This window comes from Cajanus cajan, chromosome 2, assembly GCF_000230855.2.
Source record: "Cajanus cajan strain Asha chromosome 2, NIPB_CcT2T_4, whole genome shotgun sequence".
Taxonomy (NCBI): Eukaryota; Viridiplantae; Streptophyta; class Magnoliopsida; order Fabales; family Fabaceae; genus Cajanus; species Cajanus cajan.
The window spans coordinates 978502-999718 of NC_138518.1; the positions used below are offsets into that span (position 1 = coordinate 978502).

Consider the following 21217-nt stretch of genomic DNA (forward strand, 5'->3'; position numbering starts at 1 on the left):
ATATTTATGAATAATTTATATGTTCAAATATAATACTTTATATATAGTTTATTATAAATTGAATTAAATATAATAAATATTTAGTATGTAAAATATATGTATTAAAATATTAATTTATATGAGGTCTTAAGTTTTGTTCAACACAGGTGTAAATTTTTTATTTATTTTTTGGTTCGATACATAATGAAATAAACAAAATAAATAAATAACAAGAGTAAGAAATACAAACTAGTTGACCACAAGAAAAGAGAAGACCCATAAATAAGGTGCGAGATCAACAAGTATAGAGGTCCAAATGCTGAATTCGTGATCTTTTATAGCTACCTTCTTCTCCCACACATCAATACAATAATTACCATCATTCTATATATATATATATATATATAAAATGCACATTATCACATGTATGGATCTAAATTTCAAAACCATATCAAATTTATGTCAAACAAACAACTCAATTTAACATATAAATTATCATAACTTATTTGAAAGGACTTTTGTTGATACATTTAAAATATAATTTAGATATTTTTAAAAATAATTATATAAACTTTAAATACATTTATATTTATTTATTTCTATAAATTATTCTAGATACGTTCTTGAAAATGTTTACCACAAAATTAATAAAACATGATAATTATTAATTTGTAAATAAAATAGAAAAGCACATTTACATTTAGGTGTGGGAAAAAGGAAAGAGGCGAAAGGGGAGAAATAATAAAAATAAAAATAAAAAAAAGTGATTAAGGTGTTGTGTGTTTGTTTCCTCTCTTACAAAGTCTCCAACGCAGAGAGAGGCGCACGCACCACGCTCTCACTCTCAGCTCCTCCGTCCAATCGCCGCCGCCATCGCCATCGCCATCGCCGTCGACCACCGTCGCCCGCGCTTCCTTTCCACGACTCAGGTTCTCTCTCTCTCTAATTGCGCGTATAATATAATTCTCTATTTTTTTCGAATTGGTTTGTTCCTCTCTTATCCTAATTCGACGAATGGACGAAATAGCTACGCGCACGCACGATTGCTTTATCGTTAGGTTTCACTGAATTTCCGTGTTCCGAAAGGGATGCGTAATTTCGCTTGTTTTCTTCGTCGCTGTGTGTGTTGACGTGAGTGCATAACCCCCTCCACGCACAGTGTAGTGGCTCTTTGTTGTTATTCGGTGATTCAAATTGGAGAGAATAATCGAAGCGCCCGCGTGTTGCGAACGGTGGTGTTTGTTAGGGCAAAAAGGTAGTGAGGGATCTTTCCAATTAGGCAATCGTTTGGGGTTAATTGGAGATTTTTACGGTGTTGGTAGACAAACGAATGCCACGTGGCGTTTTTATTTTGTTTTAATTTTTGCGATTTTCTAGATTTCTAGGGGTTCGTGTGTGATTTGAGTTTGACCAGAAGCTTTGAGCTGTGGATGACTTTGGTGTGGAATGTATTTTAGTGTTTAGCATAGTGTGGCGAAATTTTTGTTGCTGCATTGTGTTAGATGGTGATGTTGGGCAGCTGGAGATCTGTTGCTTCCTTTTATGGTTATTGCTCTTTATATGATTGTGTTATATGAACTATGATAGTGTGATGGATTGTTCTAATTTTTGAATCAACTGTGCATTTGTTTAAATGTTCCGCCCAGCTGCTACATTTCTGGTGGGTTTTTGGTTTTCCTTTTCTAGTGTTTGATCAACCTTGGGTGTGTCCTCAAAACAAAACTTTGATGATTCTCTTGTTAGTTGATGAGTCAAACACAGTTTGGTTTTAAGTGATTTTCTGAATGAGCTGTACATTTGTTTGTGTCTAGCCCGGATGCTACATTTGTTTGTGTATTCTTGTTGTCTTTGATGAACCTTGGGACTTAGGTGGACCCCGTGTTGTTACATAGATATTGCATTGCGGAATTCCTTGAATCCGTGATCATGACTCTGTCCACTGTAGTAGCCGTTATGGTGTCACGTTTGCAGCATGTATCCTACATCCTCTAGTCATTTTATCTCCAACCAATTTAACTTTTGAGTTAATATAATGTCAACTTTTATGCATTTTATTTTTATTTTCATACAACTTACGTTTTTATACATATATAATTAATATACTATATATTTTAACTGCTATGCAACTTCTACTATTTTCCCAAAACACTATCCGCTATATATGATATAGCAGATTATTGGCTTTCTGCCATTTTCCGCAATTTGTGATTGATAGCACTGGTGGATCCTCAAAAGGTGGATGCTTTTCTTATTGTTTGATAAACACAGTTTGGTTTTAACTTTTAAGTGATTACTTTGCTCCAATGCTGCACAGTTCACATGCTAGGGGGAAATGCCGAATTCTTTTCTTGTTACTTATGGGGCTTAGTAAGCATTTCTCACTCACTACAGTCGTGGACAGAAGATTGTGGATTGCATATAAAATGTATTCTTGTGCATTGTTTGAGTTTCTTGCTTGTTAACCATTGAGTTTGTGGAAATATCACAAATTTTATGCAATTAGTAAATTGAGATTTGCAATTTGGCCATTGGCATTTCCTTGCAATTGAGAGTAATGATACATGACTAGGAAATGGGCCACTAAAAGAAAACATAACATGTATATAAGTAGTCAGTGCTTGGTGCATTTGCTATGGGTAAGATTGTTAATCCTTTATATTTGGATTTTGACATCAAATTATCTTATTGGATCTCCTATGTTTTATATTGATGTAGGTCCTTTGTGTTCCTGGAACTGTTTCAGACAACATTAGCTGGCATACTCTTTCTAGTTGTTGTTTGGAAGAAGATACTGTAAATATTGTGTTATAAGAGAATTAATGGAGCTGAAAGCTTCATCTCCAAAACCTGAGTCTGTTGCACCGTCTGATTGTGTTAGTGATCCTGAGGAAAAGGAAGTGAGCGATGATGATGATGATGATCGGAATCATAAGCATCGAAGGAGGGAAGCTCGTTCTCAATCTTTGGAAAGAGATGTTACTGATCCTGTTATTAGTAGGCCATTTAAAAAGCGTAACAAAAATTTTGGGAATAGGCATTCTTTCAGGGAAAATGAATCGCAAGCCTTTGAAGCGCTGAAAACTTACAGTGATGCCACCACAGATAAAGACTTATACTTCAAGTTTGATAGAAGGCGCCCTGGCTTGGCTTCAGTTCCTCGAACACCTTTGGATATGAGTCAAAGACTACGGGTAAACCAATCTTTTACAGGGGATCCTGGTGTTGGCAGGGGAAGAGGCAGGGATTCTGGTTTTTGGAATCAACGCGAATCTAGATTTGGTTCAATGGATGTTGCTTCACAAATGGTTCAGCAAGGGCCAATTCCTCCAAGCCTTTATGCTGGGCGTGGGTTACCCAATGTTTCAAATGCGCAAAATGCATCATGGAATACATTTGGTTTAATTCCAGCAGTGCCTAATGGTGGCCTAGATATGCTTCATCCGATGGGTTTACAAGGAACACTCAGACCACCTATTAATTCATCTTTGAATGTGAATATTCCTCGCCAACGATGTAGAGATTTTGAGGAACGTGGATTTTGCCTTAGAGGGGACATGTGTCCTATGGAGCATGGTGTTAATCGGATTGTCATTGAAGATGTTCAGGTACCTTTTCTTTTCTTAGGATGTTTCCTGTTGTTTAGATAACAAGGGTGAAGCTAACATTTCAAATTGCATGACAAATACTATTACAAAGTAGAATAGTATTTATGTTGTATTTCACTTTAATGAAGAATTGACTGACTATAGGTGGGCCCAACTAAATATTACTGTACACCAATTATGTTTCAGACGTTAATGTGGGTGATTTAATATATGATCTGCTGGTATGGTTTGAGACAAACCTTGTTGCTGAGTTGCTGTTGCATCTCCTAGTTTTTTTGGGATGTTATAGGAATGTTTGACTATATGATGTCCTTCTCATTTACATGTCTCTCATTTCTCTTGAATCTTGATCAAACTTTGTTTTATCATAGAAAGAAAATGATAATTCCTTAGAGCAATTGTAAGTGCAACATTGAAGCACGACTCACATTATACTAGTAAATTAAATATATTAATCATAAAACACAGCACTAAACACTTAAAACAAAAATAGGTCTAAGTTGAAGCTGTTTCTGAATTAAGAATGTTTCATTTAAGAACAAGGCATTGAACCAATGAGAAGAAGTTACTAGATTGCATTACAAAAACAAAAACCCAATTTTTCTGTTTGGCGGCATTGCTTTTGGAAAATTAGATATTACATGTTCCTTTTCGAATTTGACTTGTTTGCTCTTTTTTTATTAAAAAGAACATTTTCATAGGATTTTTGAGTTTTTGTAACACACTTTAATTTCTTAGAATTTTCAAATATTCAATTAATATTTTGTGTTGCATGCATTGTGTTAACTTATGTTATACACTGTCAATTCAAATTAGATGGAATGATTCATTCATTGTTAAACTTACTAATTAATTCGTTGTTCACAATTCAGAGTCTTTCACAGTTTAACCTTCCTGTTTCGCTTCCAAGTGCACACCTGATTGGAGCTCCTGCTGGATCTGGATCTTTACATCCAGTAAATGTTTCTACCTCTTCGATGAACAACAAAAGTTTACCTGGAAAAATTTCTAAGTCTGTTGTCAATGATGATGGTTTGCCATTGGATGGTGCTTATACTGGTCCTGGTTGCACAAGTGGAGCTGATCTTTATGATCCTGATCAACCGCTTTGGAATGATAGTGGTCTGGAGTCTTCAAATTCACTCCTAAATCTTCAGTCATCCAAGATTGATGAAACGGAGCCTATATCTAATGATGCTCCAGATAATGATTGTCCAGTTGGATCTGCCAGAACTTCTGTGAGTTCACAGGGTGCCAGTTCATCTGTCTGGGCCAGAATTGGAAGTTCAAAAAACAAATTTGACATGAAAGAAAAGACTAACTCTACAATGAGTTCCTTCCATTATCCCGAGAATCAATCAAAGGAAGATAACGATGAATTAGTTGGTTCTCACAATGCTTCCTTTCAAGTTAAGCAAAACATAGCAGATGATGCTGACCCAAAAGCCTTGGAAGCCTCTTTGAAAGCACAAACCGATAGTATGCGTAACATACGTAAATCATCACAAAAGGCACTGCGTACTCTATTCGTAAATGGGATACCTCAGAAAAGTAACAAGAGAGAGGCTCTTCTAGCTCATTTTAAGAAGTTTGGGGAAGTTATTGACATTTATATCCCATTGAACAGTGAACGGGCTTTTGTACAATTCTCCAAGAGGGAAGAGGCTGAAGCTGCTTTGCAGGCACCAGATGCTGTAATGGGTAATCGTTTTATCAAGCTATGGTGGGCTAATCGTGATAGCATTCGCAATGATAATACAAGTGGGAATGGCATGATTGTAACTCCCCGTGGGCAAGCACCTGCTTTTGTTCCATCTCATCCAGTTGTCCCTGATAGGGGAAAAGACATTCATCAAGTTGATGCTTCAAAGACTACATATGAAGTCTCATCGCCTACTGATCAATCTAAGCCTGCCATCACAGATGGACCCAAGGTTCCGCCTCCTTTGCAGAAGAAGCTTGTCAACTTAGAGAGTCTAAAGGAAGAACTGCGCAAGAAGCAGGAAATGCTGGATCAGAAGCGCAATGAGTTTAAGCGCCAGTTGAACAAACTTGAGAAACAAGTAAAACCTAAAGGCCCTTTTTAATTTGTTATTGATTATACATTGCTTTAGAGGCTTATGTTCTTTTGGTTGCTAGAAGCTTAAATGACTATACCTTTAGTAAGACTTTAGTGTTAGGCAACAAGCACTATGTATCAATAAGGCCCGTGTTGCCTTTTTCTCAGTCTATTTGTCTAAGTGAAGTATATCCATTAGAAACTTATAAAATCTTTTTTGTAGTATATCCTCTACATACTTGTCATTCTGCTATCATCTCTTGTATTGGCATCATTCCTTCTCATCATATGGACTCTGATTGTTCACAGGCTTCTACTGAGCAAGCTGCCAAGAGACCTAAAATGGGCACAGTGTCTGATGTTTCCAAACTGGCTTCTCCTCAATCGTCGGATGCTGATGTTGTTGTGACATCTCCACATGCAGAGACAACAGCTGATAAGAACAAACAGCTGGTCAATAATGTATCCCAAAGTCCTAAAGCAAATACTACAAGACTTCCAGAATGTACAGGCTTAAAGCACCCAATTCAACCTTTAGTGCCTGTAAACAGATACAAATTGGACAATCGACCTGTTGCATTTCGTATCGTCCCACCTTTGCCAGTTGGTCTAGCAAATGTAAGTTTCTCTCTCTGTTTTTCTATCTCTGTACTTAAATGAAAAAGAATTATGCAATGGCATGCCTTGTTTATACACTTGTTTCCAACACTTACTTAAGAGTCAAGACACATCCCCCTGTTGGATTCAGGCATGCACTCACAGTGAAGAATAGTAAATATTGGTTTCAGATATATGTTCAAATTTATTGAAGCCAACGTGTGCTATCGATGTTGTAGTCTGTGACTCTGTTCTAAGTTATCTTCCCAATCTCCAAATTCTGACAACTTTAAGATATTTATGAAAATGAAATACTATCTATAGCTAGAAACACAGAAAAGATAGTAGTGACTGGTTGGCTCAAAAGAATGATTGGTTTGTCATCCTTCCTTTCAATTGTTTGTATTTATTCTACTTTCATGGGTTGTATATAATGTCTAGAAATTATGGGGAATGTCTTCCCCCCGTGATATACACACCACACAAGAAATCATACTTCAAATTCCAATAGTCGTCATGCTTTCTCTGCTACTCCCTATTTTTTATACCTTACTGTATGGGGATTGGGGTGAGAGATCTGGAAAAGTTAGTTAGAGGTTTGACCTCAATCCTTCGATTGGTCACCACTCACCACCATTTAATGAAAGAAAGGAGAAGGATTTAGCTTAATTAAACTTATGGGGTATTGGCATTTTATTTGTTTTGAGTTATAAAAATGCATTCCCACTTTCCCAGAAACATAATTGGAACGTCATTCCTGGATGTTCTGAAATACGATTTTTAAAATTTAAAACTAGGGAGAATCTTTTTTTCTGAAATTCCTTGGAATAACCAAAATGTGTTTGGTTTACAATACATATTCCCAAAAAAATTATGCTATAATTATCAAAATACCCCTATCATATAAAAAATATTATTTGAATATTGTTTTTTGCGTAAAAATATTTATTATACTTGATGTTGTGAATAATTTTTTATATTACTTAATTATAGGAGTGAGTAAAATGAACTGAACTGAATTTATAAAAATTGCACTGAACTGAAAAAAAAGTTTGCCTGAACTGAATTGAATTGAATATTGGTTCAAGCAAACTAAGTTGTTTTTTTGCTTCATTGAACTGAACTGCACTTTAAAAGTTTGAACTGAATGGTAATCTGAATTGAACTGAACTATTTTGGTGCTTGAAATTGAACTGTTTTTATCTGTTAGATCATTAAGACAAGCCAAATTTGACCATTTTATTTTATTTTCTATTTTTATTTAAGTTTTAAATAGGAAAATTTTAAAAAAAATATCAAGCTAAATAGACTCGGTAGGCTTCAACCCAAAAAATCCTGACTTAATCTGGTCGGTCTGCCGGGCCCAGCCAAATTGGCACAAGTTTTTTTCGTGACACTTTTTCCGAAACCTGAGTTGTCAGGCCATCAAGCCAACCCATCGAGACGGACCATTTTTGACACCTCTAATTTTTATTCATGTATATAAATAGTTTAGTTCAGTTTTTTTATTTATTTTAAAAACAGTTCAATTCACCACCAGTTTAGTTCAGTTCATTTAAGTAAATCATACTAAGAAGGTTTTTTCCGCACCTTAGTACCTTATGCTTAGACTTGCATAGAAATGTTAGGAATACACCTTCTAACACTCTTTTGAACACATTTTCTACTATTGGTTGAAATATATTGGGAATGATAATTTTTTATGGACCCATCTTATATTTATATTTAATAATTTTCTCTCCTAATTTTGTAGTTTTCAGTAAATTTTAACTAATAATAAAGTGTGTTAGGAGCTTGTCAAAAAGCTGTTGTCAAAACTCTTTTTTTCTTTTATCTGTGCAAATATATATGCTCAAAATAGTTTTACTTCATGAAAATTAGATACATGAAATAGTGGAAACATGGATAATACAATATTTTGCACCAAATTATCATTTCCTTGGGAATCCAACTTGCCCAGCCTAGCTCATGGGATTAAAAGCTCAGCTAGGAATCTTTTTTCCCTGGGAATAAGGTATGGCCAGGAATAAATTAATTTTATCTTCTACCAGCCAAAGTTTTAAGTTTTCTACTTGAGCTTAGAAGAAGTACTGATCTCAGTTACAAACAAGGTTATCGAATAACCGTTATAACGGCGTTATAACGGTATGGCGGTGCGGTTTCGAGCCTCTCCGCCATTCGCCATCCGAAAAATCGCGTTTTATGGCACCGTCCGCCATTTCCGCCGTGGCGGCCGCCATGGCCGTTTTGAGCCCTTCCGCTATGAAGGTAATGGCGGACGTAACGGTGTTTGGGCCAGTTTTGGGCCTCGCCTAGGCCCAATAAGCATGCCCTAATGGTTTTAGGGTTCTCATTGATGAACGCACGTAGCCACCAGCACTCGCGCAGCTCATCGAACTTCTTCAACCCGTCTCCGTTGACGTTCCTCCGCCATCGCCCACCACTCGCCGGCCACCTCTCCGACCGACAACCTGAACCGCGGTGGTCCACGACTTCGACAACCTGAACCACGACGTGCGCGTGAACAGGAAGAAGGTTGTTTGAAACCTCCTTTGATCACCGTTCACCGTCACCCACCAGCCTTTGGTCACGTTTCTGGCCGGCGACCTGAATCGTGGTGGTCTAGCGCTCCGGCGAGCAACTCCGGCGACTTAAAACTTGAAAGTGTTTTTTTTTTTCCTCTGCAGTGCAGTTTTAATCCTCCTTCCTTTTTTTTTTCCTACTCAATTCTCTGCAGTTTTTAATCTGCAACATCAATTTTTTTATTTAGTTTTTCCTCTGCAGTTTTAATCTGCAACATCAATTTTTTTTTTAATTCTTCTACTAATTGTTTCAATTTAAATTTCTATTTTTTTATTATTGTTCTTATTTTTATTTTTAGGACAATGTCTAGCAATCCTCAAACTCAAAGTCAAACATCCTCAAACTCTGTTAAGAGGACAGATATAGGATGGAAACATTGTCATCCTACCAAAGACAATGATACAAATGAAATTATGAGGAGGATGATTAGATTAGCAAAATGCTTCCTGTACTCTTGTTTTTCTATGTTTTTTGTTGTATTTTAATCAATTATGTTATGAGACAATGAATTATGGTATTGTTGTTATGATATTTAAGTATTTAAGTTGATAATATGTTGGTTTTAATTTAGTTTTCTTGCTTATTATATATTGTTTTGCTGTTTTTTTGTATATAATATATATATATATATATATATATATATATATATATATATATATATTTTTTTTAAATTTTTTTTTGTCCGCCATGACGTCCGCCATAGGCCGTCATGGCATCCGCCATAGAGTTATAAAGGATTTTTGGCCTCACCGCCATAGACCGTTATCCGCCATCGATAACCTTGGTTACAAATAATCTCAGTCATGTCCGTAGGCATTGCTCAAGCAAAATTGTTTAGAGGGAGAGGAAAGAAAGAAATAGAGATAGGGTAGTATTGTTCAAGTGAAATTGATTGATTGGAGAGTGCTTAGGTTGTGCATAACATTTATGTATATGGACTTTTAAGTGGGAATTATTTGCTCCTAGGACAAAAGAGTAAATGGGTGCTACTTCCAAAATACCAAATCCTATTGAAACTAAATGCATTTAACGTGATGCACACACTTGTTTAACGTGTTACATGAAGTGTGTGTTCTAACAAATATTAACATCCAAAAAGAAAATAACACCAAATAGCAAAAAAAAAAAAACAGCTAAAAAATGGCTGAGAGTGGGTGAATAAAAAACACTAAACACAGACCAGTACCATGCAGTACAAAAACACATGCATAGCCCGAATACTCAGTCTCGAAAACCTAATGCTGACTTTTAACTTGACACCACTAGCAATAACTCTTGGTAGATAAAAAATCTCATTACTCTTTGTCTGGTTCTTTGACTTGATTTAAGGAAATAGGTGGAGAAAAATGAGAGGTGACTTGAGGTTTTAGCAAACTCTGTTACACTGTCTAGCAAGCTTTAAATTCCTTCACAATTGGAAGAAAGGCAACATAAATTGTTTATACACCATTGAGAAAATGGTATTAATTAGTATTTGATCATTTGTTTTTTACCAAGCCATGGCATCATGCAATTGCTCCCAGGACACCATAAGTATGAACTACTGTTAAATATTTCTTATGGTTAAAAATATTAGTTGATTGGAATGAATTTCAATTAATGGGTATAAGTTTCATTTATTAGTTATAGTACTTGCATAAATTGAAGGTTAACACAATCGCTTCTTCACTCAAAGGCTTTAAACTTCATCGGTAAGTTGTGTTACTAGCATAAATAGAGGGTAAGGGGTCAGCATTCTCTATGTTGTTTAAGATCTCAGTCAATAGCTTTTGCGTTCTCTCTTACTTTTCATTCCACCTTCTTGTTTTCCACATTATCAACAAAGTGTTGTTGAGGAAAATCAACTAATGTAACTTACTATGTACTGTGGTGTGCATGTTAAGTTGTGATGATCCATACGAGCTACTATGGTCTACTTTTATTTAAGATACTATGAGATCAATTAGATAAGTTGAATCTTTTGCATTGCATGAATCTACATTGTTTGCTGGTCTCATCTTTTCAAACCCTGTAGAAACCCAAGTGAAATATATTCTACTCTAAAATTGTTTTTTAATGGAAAAAATTACACAATAAAACTTGTGTCATGTTGTCTTTAGATTCATCCATGTACCATTACTAAATGTGGCAGTCTGTTTTGTCTTATTCTATTGTTGCTCAACTAAATTTCTGTCTTTTATTTTAGGTTGCTGTTTTGAAGGAACACTTCTCACCATACGGTGAACTCTCCACCGTAGAGCTAGAAGACGTTCAAGTCAACGCTAGTAGCCAACAAGAGGCACATATAACTTTCACTACTCGTTGGGCAGCTGAGAAGGCATTTACTAATGGTAAATGCTGGGAAGACCGGAATCTGAAATTCATGTGGCTGACACCTTCTAGTTCTAGTAATGCCACTGGTAGTAGAGAACGTTCTCTATCTGCTCCCAAGGAGCCCTTAGATTCAGATGACCATTCTGAAGAAAAATTGGGAAGCTCTGTGAACCAAGAAGCAATTGTGTCAGATGGTGAGCATAAAAATTCTGAAACTAATAATGGTTTGGAGCTTATGGAAATGGAGCCAAGTGAAGATCCCCAAAGTACCACAAGGCAAGTTTCCTCTCCTAAACAATCACCTGACGGCAATGTCTGTTGAGGAGGATCTACTAATGGTCAGATTTGTACAGCAAGGTAAAATTTTAAATCTATAAAACTCTAATTTTCAGGGGCCTATTTTTTTTTTTCTTTTCAATTACTGAAAATTTATTATTCCATGTTCCTTTTTTAATGGTCGAGACTTGTAAATTTCCTTCTTTTTGGCTGCCTCCTGTATTTGGTGGCATTAGTTGAATGGTGCGTCATGATGTTTCTCAGCTTGGGTAGTTCACTTCTAGGATAAAAGTTTTGAAGCTCAAAATTATGTTAAAAGCCATTGGACGGTTACATAACAAACATTTGGAAACCCCTTTCCCTTTATGTCTGTAGTTACAGTAAAAATATAATTGAAGCTGTTAGTCACTTAGTTGATTCCACTATCCTTTAGATGTTTCTTGTTTCTTGTTTCATTTCTCCCTATTCTTTTAATTTGCTTCTATACACTTCAAAGTGAAACTGAGTAATATATGAAAATTGTTGAATAAAAATTATTATTATTTTAAGTTTTCATTATTTTTTATAGCTTTTAAATTAATACGAATTGAATTTTGACGTAACGAGTGTCCATATGATATATGTGGAGTACCATTTTATTTATATTTTAATTCCTTGATCAATCACATTTAGGCACATGCTAACACAAACTCATTAATAGCCATCTATTTTTAATGTAAAAAGCTTGAAGCGATTGTGGCGTTGACTCCTAAGTTATCATCTCCTAAGTTATCATCTTCTTTTCTATCATATCTCGCCACATCATTTTTGTTAGTGTCATGATTTAATTCCTCATTTTCTTTTTATTTGCCACAAATTCTTCTTTCTTCCCGCGTCTCACCATATATGCTTAAGTTTTACAAACTAATGTAAACGTTGACTGTTACATACTAATTCATTAATCAAAACAACGATTTGTTTCTACTTGGTTGGCATCAAGCCGCACAATAAGGCTTACTTTACCAAACTATGTATGGTTCTGTTTAAAAAAAAACAAACAAAAGAATACAAATTTTTTACAGAGATATATGTTCTCAAAAAGGATGAGGGGGCACGAAGCACTAGTTATATGTTTTTGTTGTAATTTTAGCTTTTGAGTTTTAATCTATTGAGCCTTTTAATTTATCACTTATATTAATGTAATTTTTACAGTTATTAGATGCAGACGAGGTTAACTTCAAAGGTTTTTCTTGGCAAGCGAATTTCTTCAGCCATCGGGTCTCGGTTAGATGCTTTTAAATTTTGCACACAGCTTCCATTTACCCAAACTAGCTCAAGTTAGCTGTAAATTATACGTATGTTTATTTTTGGCTAGTTAGATTTTACACATCGTCAAAAGTTAGAAAAGAAGCATTTGCTAATATGATTGGACTCACGGTTAACGATTATGGATACTAGTTATTTCTAGCCGTTTAATACCAATGAAGTCATTTGTGGGATAAAAAAGTGAAATAAGGAAACTTAAATGAAGCTTTTAATGTCATTATCAAATTTTAATATAATGTTGGTATTTTCCTTAAAAATATTCTGCAACACATTTCAATGAAGGTTATATAAAATTACAAAAAGTTTACTTATTTATAATTTTTGATAAAATAAAAAACTTTGGTCCAAGTATCCTTCAACCTATCATTATCTGAATATTAAAATAAATGGGAAGAATGTGTGGAAAATGGCCATTCTTCTAAACCGTTGCAACGGTATTAATTTAATTTTGATGTGACATGACAAAATTTGGAATCAGAGTATCAATGTATTATAAAAAGTTTATTTTTTAACCTATATGGTAGGTTAGTTTTTGGGCTCAAGAAAATATATTTTCCACCATCGACTCTAGATATTAACAAGTTTTTTTTAACCTAGGAATAGGAGCTTCTTTAGGTTCAAAAAAGTTTAAATCTTATAATAATGCTGGGCTCTACCATTGAAATGGAGGATATTGTAATCTGTTGAGCCTTGGCCTCACTAACGAACATATATGGCTTCGCAAATAATTATGCTTTAAATATGTGAACTAGGAATAGAATTTCCTGGCTGCTCAATTCACTTGTCATTTTATTGTTGGCTAATCGATGGTTGAGATCGAGAGGCAATTAAAGATCATAACATAATTTTTAGGTGAATTCCCAACTCATTTTTTTTTGTGTTATATTCATTGATCAATTAACTTGTTCTAAACTAATTAATTCCTTAATTTCTAAGTTAAAAATTAAAAAAAAAAATAATAATTAACACCTTAATTTCTAAATTAAAATTTTGAATGATCATTTTAAGAGGAAAAATTATTCCATATTTTTAAATATTGAAAATCAAACTTGGGATATTGACAATGATCATTCTTTTTAACAATTTTTCATTTTAAAATTTTCATTTTCATCTTAAAATTTAATTATCTATAATAATTATTTAAAATTTATCATTTTCTCTTAAATATAAGCTGCTATACATTTTATTTAACGTATACGGAACAAGCAATTAGATATCGTAAATAAAAGTTTCAATGGTTAATTTCCTTTTACTTATATTTATTTGGAAATAATTAATAACTGACACCATTAAAAAAAAACAAAGAATTAGTATACGAAAAGAAGTTGTGTGGATTTTCATACGACAGCCATCTTGATTGACTGTTATTTCAATTAAGGTGCGTTATATATGTTGGGTTGGTTTGGATTTTTTTTTTCCACACTCCTAATCATTCTCTAAGTAATTGGAGAATTGCTTTGAATTTGATCAACATATGATGTCAAGGCCTGCATACATACAGAAAACATATGAATAAAAAAGCCATAGCAGAAAAATAGCATTCAGAATAGGATTCAAGCATTCATCCACTAGGATTTCATGTCACACCTGATGCAACCAGCCTAGCATATCACCGACATATCGGATTGATCATAAACATGTACTTCAATTGGTCGAGGCAATCCACCAGGTCCTTCACGTGTAAGAGCACTTATAAATCTTCTATGTAGTGCATTGTTTCTCACGGTTTTTGGATTATTACTTATTAAAATTTTCTTTTATTTAAATTATTTGACTAATATTTATTTATTTTTAATTTAGTATCTGATATTAGTCCCCGTCTGTTAAATGATAACGTGACTAACAGACTGTCACGTCATCACTCAACAATGTATGTCATGTCAGCACACATGTCCACCTCATTCTCCATGTAATTTGTCACGTCAGATTTGATTTTTTTTTTAAAAAAATTTGTTTTGCGCATATGTTGGAAATTTACGAACTCAAAAATCCATTCTCTTATTCATCTTCAACTTGAGGAACTCAGAAATTCATGTTTGAAAATTGTTCCTTTTTGTTTTTCAAAATATTGAACTTGTAATTCCACATCATTTTCTTTTTCATTCTCTTTTTTCGTCAATCTTCTCCGTTTTTGTGTTTCTTTAATTTGGAAACACGTATTCTGCGTGATTCTTTGTTCCTTGCGTTTGAAGTTTGAAGCACCGTTCTTCATTGACCATTCGTAGAGGAGAAGTATTAAAGAGGTGAGATTTTGTAGCCATAAATAGAGGTAGTTGTTGTCGTTGTTGAAGCACTGCCAAATTTGTTTTGGACGAAGTCCTTGTCATTCTTCGTCTGTGTTGAAGGTAAGTGGTTGCTTATGTTATTAGGGTTTACTATTTGATAGGCTTTAACTATTCTGTTGATGAGGTTTTTTGACACAAAGATTTGGTTCCTTTGCAGTTGTGTTAATGGGTTTCAATTTGAAACTTCATCATGGAGGTCGTTTTGAGTTAGACCCCGTGATGCATTATGTTGGGGGCAGCGAGCCAGTGCATGTGAAGAATATGGATATGGATAGGTGGTCCTATTTTGAAGCCGTGGGAATTGTAAAAGAAGGCTTGGCATATGGAGAGCATTTTATTAAATATACTCATTTATAGTGCAGAGAAACCTTCATTGTTATTGCAAATCAATTTAATTAAATATAGTTCAGAAGTGCATTCAAACCGTCAAATTGCATTCAATTACAAACTGTTAAGAGTGTACATCTTTCCTACCACATTGATTGCTATTACAATGCTTACAACTGTAACGAAAACCCAAAGCACTATCACTACAAATCCTAACATCTTGACCCTATTTCTCTTAACTAAAATCCTCTTCTTCTTGCATGGAATTTTCAACTTCAATAGTGCAGGTTGTTCATGAAGAACAGAACATTCTTCCTGAATCCCTGCAATTTCTTTTTTTGCTTTTTGCAATTTTCTCTTTATTTGCCTTTTCTACATCCATTAGAGCAATAATTCTTAACTTTAACTCTTCAATTTCGCGCATGTGATTGCCTAAAATAGATTCATCCACAAATGTGTTGTCACCATCTTTAACCTAAAGAATCCATTTAAAACTCTTATTTTAGCCACAATGTGTGTAGTAGAAATCTTCAATTTCCTTCTAGACTATCCTTATATGTCATTCCCATGTATTTGGGTAGGAGAAAATATGGATAAAGCCCTAATATAAGGATAATGTTGGACTTTAAGCATATTGTGGCCCAATATCTCATCATCATCAAGTTCCATAGCTTTCTGCAATCCATGGATCACATACTTGCATGTTAATTTATTTGGAACATAACCCACCTTGAGGAGCTTATCCTGAAGCTCCATCAACTTGTCTATATTACCAACCTCACAAAATACTTTAACAACTACATTGTAGCTTTCAGTATCATAAATTTGAAATTCCTTGGGAAAGATTTTCAATAATGACACAGCTTTATCAACCTTATTTTCCTCACAATACCCATTTAGTAATGCTCTGCTCGTCTCTACATCAGGTTGAATATCTGAAGTAACCATTTACTCCAAAAAACCTGCAGCCTCTGAAGTCTTGTTTACTCGACACAAGCAGCTTATAACAACTCTATAGGAAGCAAGATTCAGCTTCATTCTCTTCTAACCATCTCACGTTTCAAAATCAACGCCTCTTCCACATTATTGAATACAGATAGTGTCTCAACTAGTTTATTGTAAGTATTCATTTTAGGTATATAGCCATCCTGAGATATCCTTAGCAGAAAACATCTAGCAGCAAACGGTCGGCCTTTACTACATAATGCAACTACAAGATAATCATATACATCCTTAGGAATCTTAATTCCAAATCTCTTAAGCTCTGCAACAGCATTCAAGGTAGACAACAGCTTTCCTTCCCTAGCATATCCTTCAACTATAACCTAACATGTGACCGCGTCAGGACAAATCCCATTTCCTATCATTTCATGAAACAATGATCTACACATTTGCATCTTTCCTTCTCTACAATAACCATACACAAGATTATTATAAGACACAACATCCGGATCTATCCCTCGGTGAACCATCTCATGAAAAAGTCGATGAGCCTCCTTGACCTTTCCTTCTTCACAAAGACCATTCATCAACGCTGTGTGATGGAAAACTTGTTGGAGAATCCGGATTGATGTGAATCCTCTTCAAGTTCCTCCCTAGATCTTTGGCTCCTTGATTCTTCCTATGCTTGGTTAAGGTCTCCTATGGAGGAGGAGGCCTTAAGACCACCACGGTTGGTGGAGAAACTCTCCCAAGAGGCGCCACTCCTTGAAGAAGAGATAAGCCCCTTCAATTCTCACCACACTCTTCTATGGAAGGGATAAGAGAATTGGATGCACTCAAAGAGGTTTAGGGACTTTTGGAAGAGAGAAATCTGAACTCAACTCAGAAAATGCAATCTCTAATTCATCAAAAGTGTTTTACAAAGAAGGAAAAACGAAAATATAGGAGTAGGAAGCTTGGAGAGTAAGCTAGTCTTAACCATGGTTCACTAGGAACCATGGTAAGGTCTAGCTAACCACCCATGGTCTAGAGGCTTGGAGAGCAAGCTTCTCACTTAGCTTGCTTGGTAAGCTAGCTAAGGAGTAGCTTGTGCTTCAAGCTTCCAAGTTTGAGAAGAACCAAGCAATTTGGCCAAGTGTGAACACAAGTGTGAACACAAAGTGTGAACACACTTCTAAGGTGGGCGGCCCATTGGATTTAATTTACTCCATCCGGTTTTAAAATGGTTAATTTGGTTTAGTTAGGTTCATTTAATGTGAATGGAACCTAGCTAAATCAAATCTATGAAAAATTAGGAGTAAAATGAGTCCAATATGTAAATTTTAGCCTAGGACCACCTTTGGCTAAATTGCTAGGAGCACACTCTAGCTTACTAACGACACTCTCTATTTTGCTAATGCCACTCCTACTAGAAAAACTAAAAAGAATGTATTTCTAGGTTAGGTTAAATGGAGTCAAAGTGTCCAAGTAACCTACCCTAGAAACAATATACAAAAGCTACTAAAAAGGAAAATAAAGTGCCTCATAAATACAAAGGCAAAAATACACCTATACAAGTATCTACAAGTATGTACAATGGAAACTTCTTAGCTCAACCTTCACCCTTCTTGGTCTTACCTCTTCCAAAGGGATCCTTGGGGATTAGATTTCCATCATACCCTCCCCCTTCGAAAGGATTTGTCCTCAAATCCAGTGGTCCTTCCACAAAGATATCATCACCTACAATGAAAACAAAAAACAAAGCATTAGGAATGACATATTCATATAATATATGTGGAAAGTGCACCCTATGAGGAATTCCTGCTATAATCCTAGCAAGGGTCCTTAGACTAGGAAGGATAGGTTCTCTAAGCATAAGAATAGGATCCTCACTATAGTGTAGTCTAAGTGTAAAACTAAATCCTAAAAATGTGAAAGTGCTAAAACTATAAGAAACTAAGGAAGTAGTCCTATATACTAAGATATCTTGCCTAAAGCACCCTATGTAGTAACATAGGCTTCTACAAGAAAACAAAGTGAATATAATAAGGAAACTACCTAGACAACCCTTGATCATATTATATGTTAGATACGTCATGGAAGAGGGTGTAAAGAGTTTAGAAAAGTCATAGAATCTAATTTGGTCTTGAAGGGAAGTAGTAAAATTAAGTTCAAAGAAGTTTGAACTTCCCTTAAGATCAAAAGTAGAAAATAAGACACCATGAGATGTATCTAATAAACAATATAAACCAAAGGTTGGGTGCTTTATTAGAAAAACTAAAGTAAGAGAAGTCCTAAATAGACAATGGCTGTCTACTTTGGGCACCACCAAAGTAGTAGCATAAGAAGTAGAACTAGGTGAAGTCCACTTCTTCTTCACAAGACTAAGAACTTGAGATCCATTATTTTCAAAAATATTTACGTTGTGGATCTTAAGCTCTAAGGTTGTGGTAGCAGTAGGAAAAGAGCTAAAATCTTTATGAAGAAGAAAAGTCTTTTTGCAATCATTTTGAATTAAAAAGTGACTTTCCTTTTGCATAAAATTTTTGGAGGAGACACTATCCTCCTTACTCTTTTCCAAGAGTAGTGTCTTTTTTGTATTGAGAAGGTAAAGATGTTGTTCATGATTTATTGAAAATTGACTTCTAGGAACAACTTCTTTGGAAGGGACACTTCTTTCCAACTCTATAACCTTCCCTCCCTCCTTCTCAAGACTTAAGAGGTTTTGTTTTTTTTCTAATTTTTCCTTTCTTTTTTCTTCCTCAAATTTCTTTTTCATGACTTTTTGATCCTCTAACACTTGGGAAGGTGTAAGAGGAATCAAAGTATGTTTCTTGCCTAGATGGACTAGGCGAATTTTGTTGCTAACACCATCATGAATGGCTTTTCTATCATGTTGCCATGGCCTTCCAAGTAGAATGTGACTTGTATCCATTGGAATGACATCACAGAAAACTTCATCTTGGTATTTTCCAATGGAGAAAGGCACACTTACTTGTTCCTTAACTTCTATAGGTCCATCCTTATTAAGCCATTGAAGTTTATAAGATTTAGGATGGGCTATAGTAGTTAAGTTAAGTTTATCAACCAACCGTTGACTTACAAAATTGTTACAAGACTCACTATCAACAATGAGAGAACATGTTTTCTTGAAAATTTTGCATCTAGAATGAAAAAGGTTCTCTCCTTGTGATTGATCTTGTTCTTTTAATTGGTTGGTTAATAACCTTTGGGCAATTAATAGATCACCCTCACATGGTGTTTCATATTTATGTTTATGGGACCTAGAAGGTCCATGACCCTTATTGGCATGGGGTTTGCTAGTCTCACCCCCCACCATAAGCTTATTCAACAACTCTTTTATGGTTTCATTGTTTTTTTCTTTTTTGATTTCTTTTCTCCTAATATATTCCCTAAGTTTTCTAAGCTCATCTTTAGTTCTTTTATGACTCTTAGGAGAATATTTACCATGCACACTACTATCATGAGAATGATCACTCATTTTTGCAAGAGAAAAGGTTTTCACAAATTTTAAAAGAATTTGCAAAGTGAGTGATAAAGATTTTCACAAAGAGTTTTTCTTTTTGGTGTAATACTAAGTACTTGGAGGTCTAAGTATACAAGTTGCACTATCAAGGGAGGTGAGCTACAAGGAGCCACTTAATAACCAAGCCTTTTCAAGTGGAAATTACTAAACCCCCTTATACCTTTCTTACAAAACAAAGTTTTCACACAAGCAAGCAAAGTAGTTGTGTGTGTGTGCACGGAACCCCTAGTAGGCAAGGAAGCCTTCTAAAACGAACTTAGAAGCTAAACAAATAAAAGGAAAGCAAGTAAAGCATATACTAGTCGTAGGGTCCTAATGTGGAAGTCCAAGTGGCACTTGAAGCTTTTTGGGACACTTCCACAAGTCTAAACGAAGTATGAAAGCAATAAAGCTAGCCGTGTCCTAATGGAAGCCCAAATGGCACTTAAAGCCTTTGGGGACCCTTCCACATGTACTAACCGAGTCTATTAGTCTTTATTTAGAACTATTTAGGAAGTGGTGGAACTTAAACAATGTCCCAAATAACCACTCCTAAATGTAGGTTTGTATACAATAGCAAAATTAAACAAAACTAACCCAAGTAGGGTTAAAGAGTTACAAATCAATGGAAACAAAACCAAATCAAAATCTTCTTGAAGAATCTCCTCCAAGAGTAGTTAGGACAGGTCTGGAACAGCCTTGAAACCAAGAGAAAATGTCCCAATTTGGTCTCCACCAATACTTCACCAAGCCTTCCAAATCCGTCACTAAATTCTTCAAAATCCGTCACAAATTTGTCTCCAAATCCGTCTCTAATTGTAACCTAAAATTCAAAACAATTCTTGGCTGCAAAAATAACAAACAAGTGAGCCTATCCAAGGTGTTTCACTCAGGTTTGGTGTACCTCAATCTCCTTCAAGTATAAGCTCCTTTGAGATTAGCCAATATATCTCAATTATTCCTTCCTTCCAAGTGTGAAGGCTTGAAAAAGGATTATGGCTTCACCAAGGCTTAACAACCAAAACAAGAGAGAGTAGAGGCCAAGGAATGAAAACTGAAAAGCACAATTTAGAAAGGCTACACTCTAATATGAATTTGATATGACAAAACAAAAGAGATCCAAGAAGACACAAAGCAACAATTAAAGCAAATTTCAAAAGCTAACACACAAAAGATTAAACCTAGGAATGGCTCTAGAATGGATTATAAAAATCAAAATAAAATTTGTGCAATTGTTTTGAAGGTTTTAAAGTCTTTTTCCAACCACTGGACAGCAAGCAAACCTCACAAAAATTCACACAAAAATTTAAGGCCAAGTGCTACAAAATTTGTTTGGTTTTCACTTTGATTTTTTTTTTCTAGATTTTCTCTTTTGTTTTCTTTTCTTTTTCTTTTCTATTTTTTTGTCTCTTTTCTTTCTTTCTTTTCTTTCAATAAAGAA

The 21217-nt window shown here is 34.9% G+C and overlaps 1 protein-coding gene across 2 annotated transcripts; it reads left to right on the forward strand.

The window, feature by feature from the left end:
- Positions 1–853: 853 nt before the first annotated feature.
- Positions 854–12867, forward strand: LOC109807812 (zinc finger (CCCH-type) family protein / RNA recognition motif (RRM)-containing protein). 2 transcript variants are annotated; one of them, XM_020370454.3, is made up of 6 exons: positions 854–908; positions 2695–3584; positions 4457–5647; positions 5953–6261; positions 11009–11493; positions 12604–12867. In XM_020370454.3, the coding sequence occupies exons 2-5, from the start codon at positions 2799–2801 to the stop codon at positions 11456–11458; spliced, it is 2736 nt and encodes a 911-aa protein (XP_020226043.2). In that variant the 5' UTR covers positions 854–908; positions 2695–2798; the 3' UTR covers positions 11459–11493; positions 12604–12867. The 2 variants fall into 2 exon arrangements, with proteins under 2 accessions (XP_020226043.2, XP_020226041.2); XM_020370452.3 differs by lacking the exon at positions 12604–12867 and having other exon boundaries at positions 11009–11837.
- Positions 12868–21217: the final 8350 nt, after the last annotated feature.

Excerpts from the sequence above, each read along its gene's own strand:
- LOC109807812 (XM_020370454.3), top strand. The coding sequence starts at position 2,799 with ATGGAGCTGAAAGCTTCATCTCCAAAACCTGAGTCTGTTGCACCGTCT. Across the intron at positions 5,648-5,952 it reads TGAACAAACTTGAGAAACAA|GCTTCTACTGAGCAAGCTGC; the intron begins GTAAAACCTAAA and ends GATTGTTCACAG. Across the intron at positions 6,262-11,008 it reads TGCCAGTTGGTCTAGCAAAT|GTTGCTGTTTTGAAGGAACA; the intron begins GTAAGTTTCTCT and ends CTTTTATTTTAG.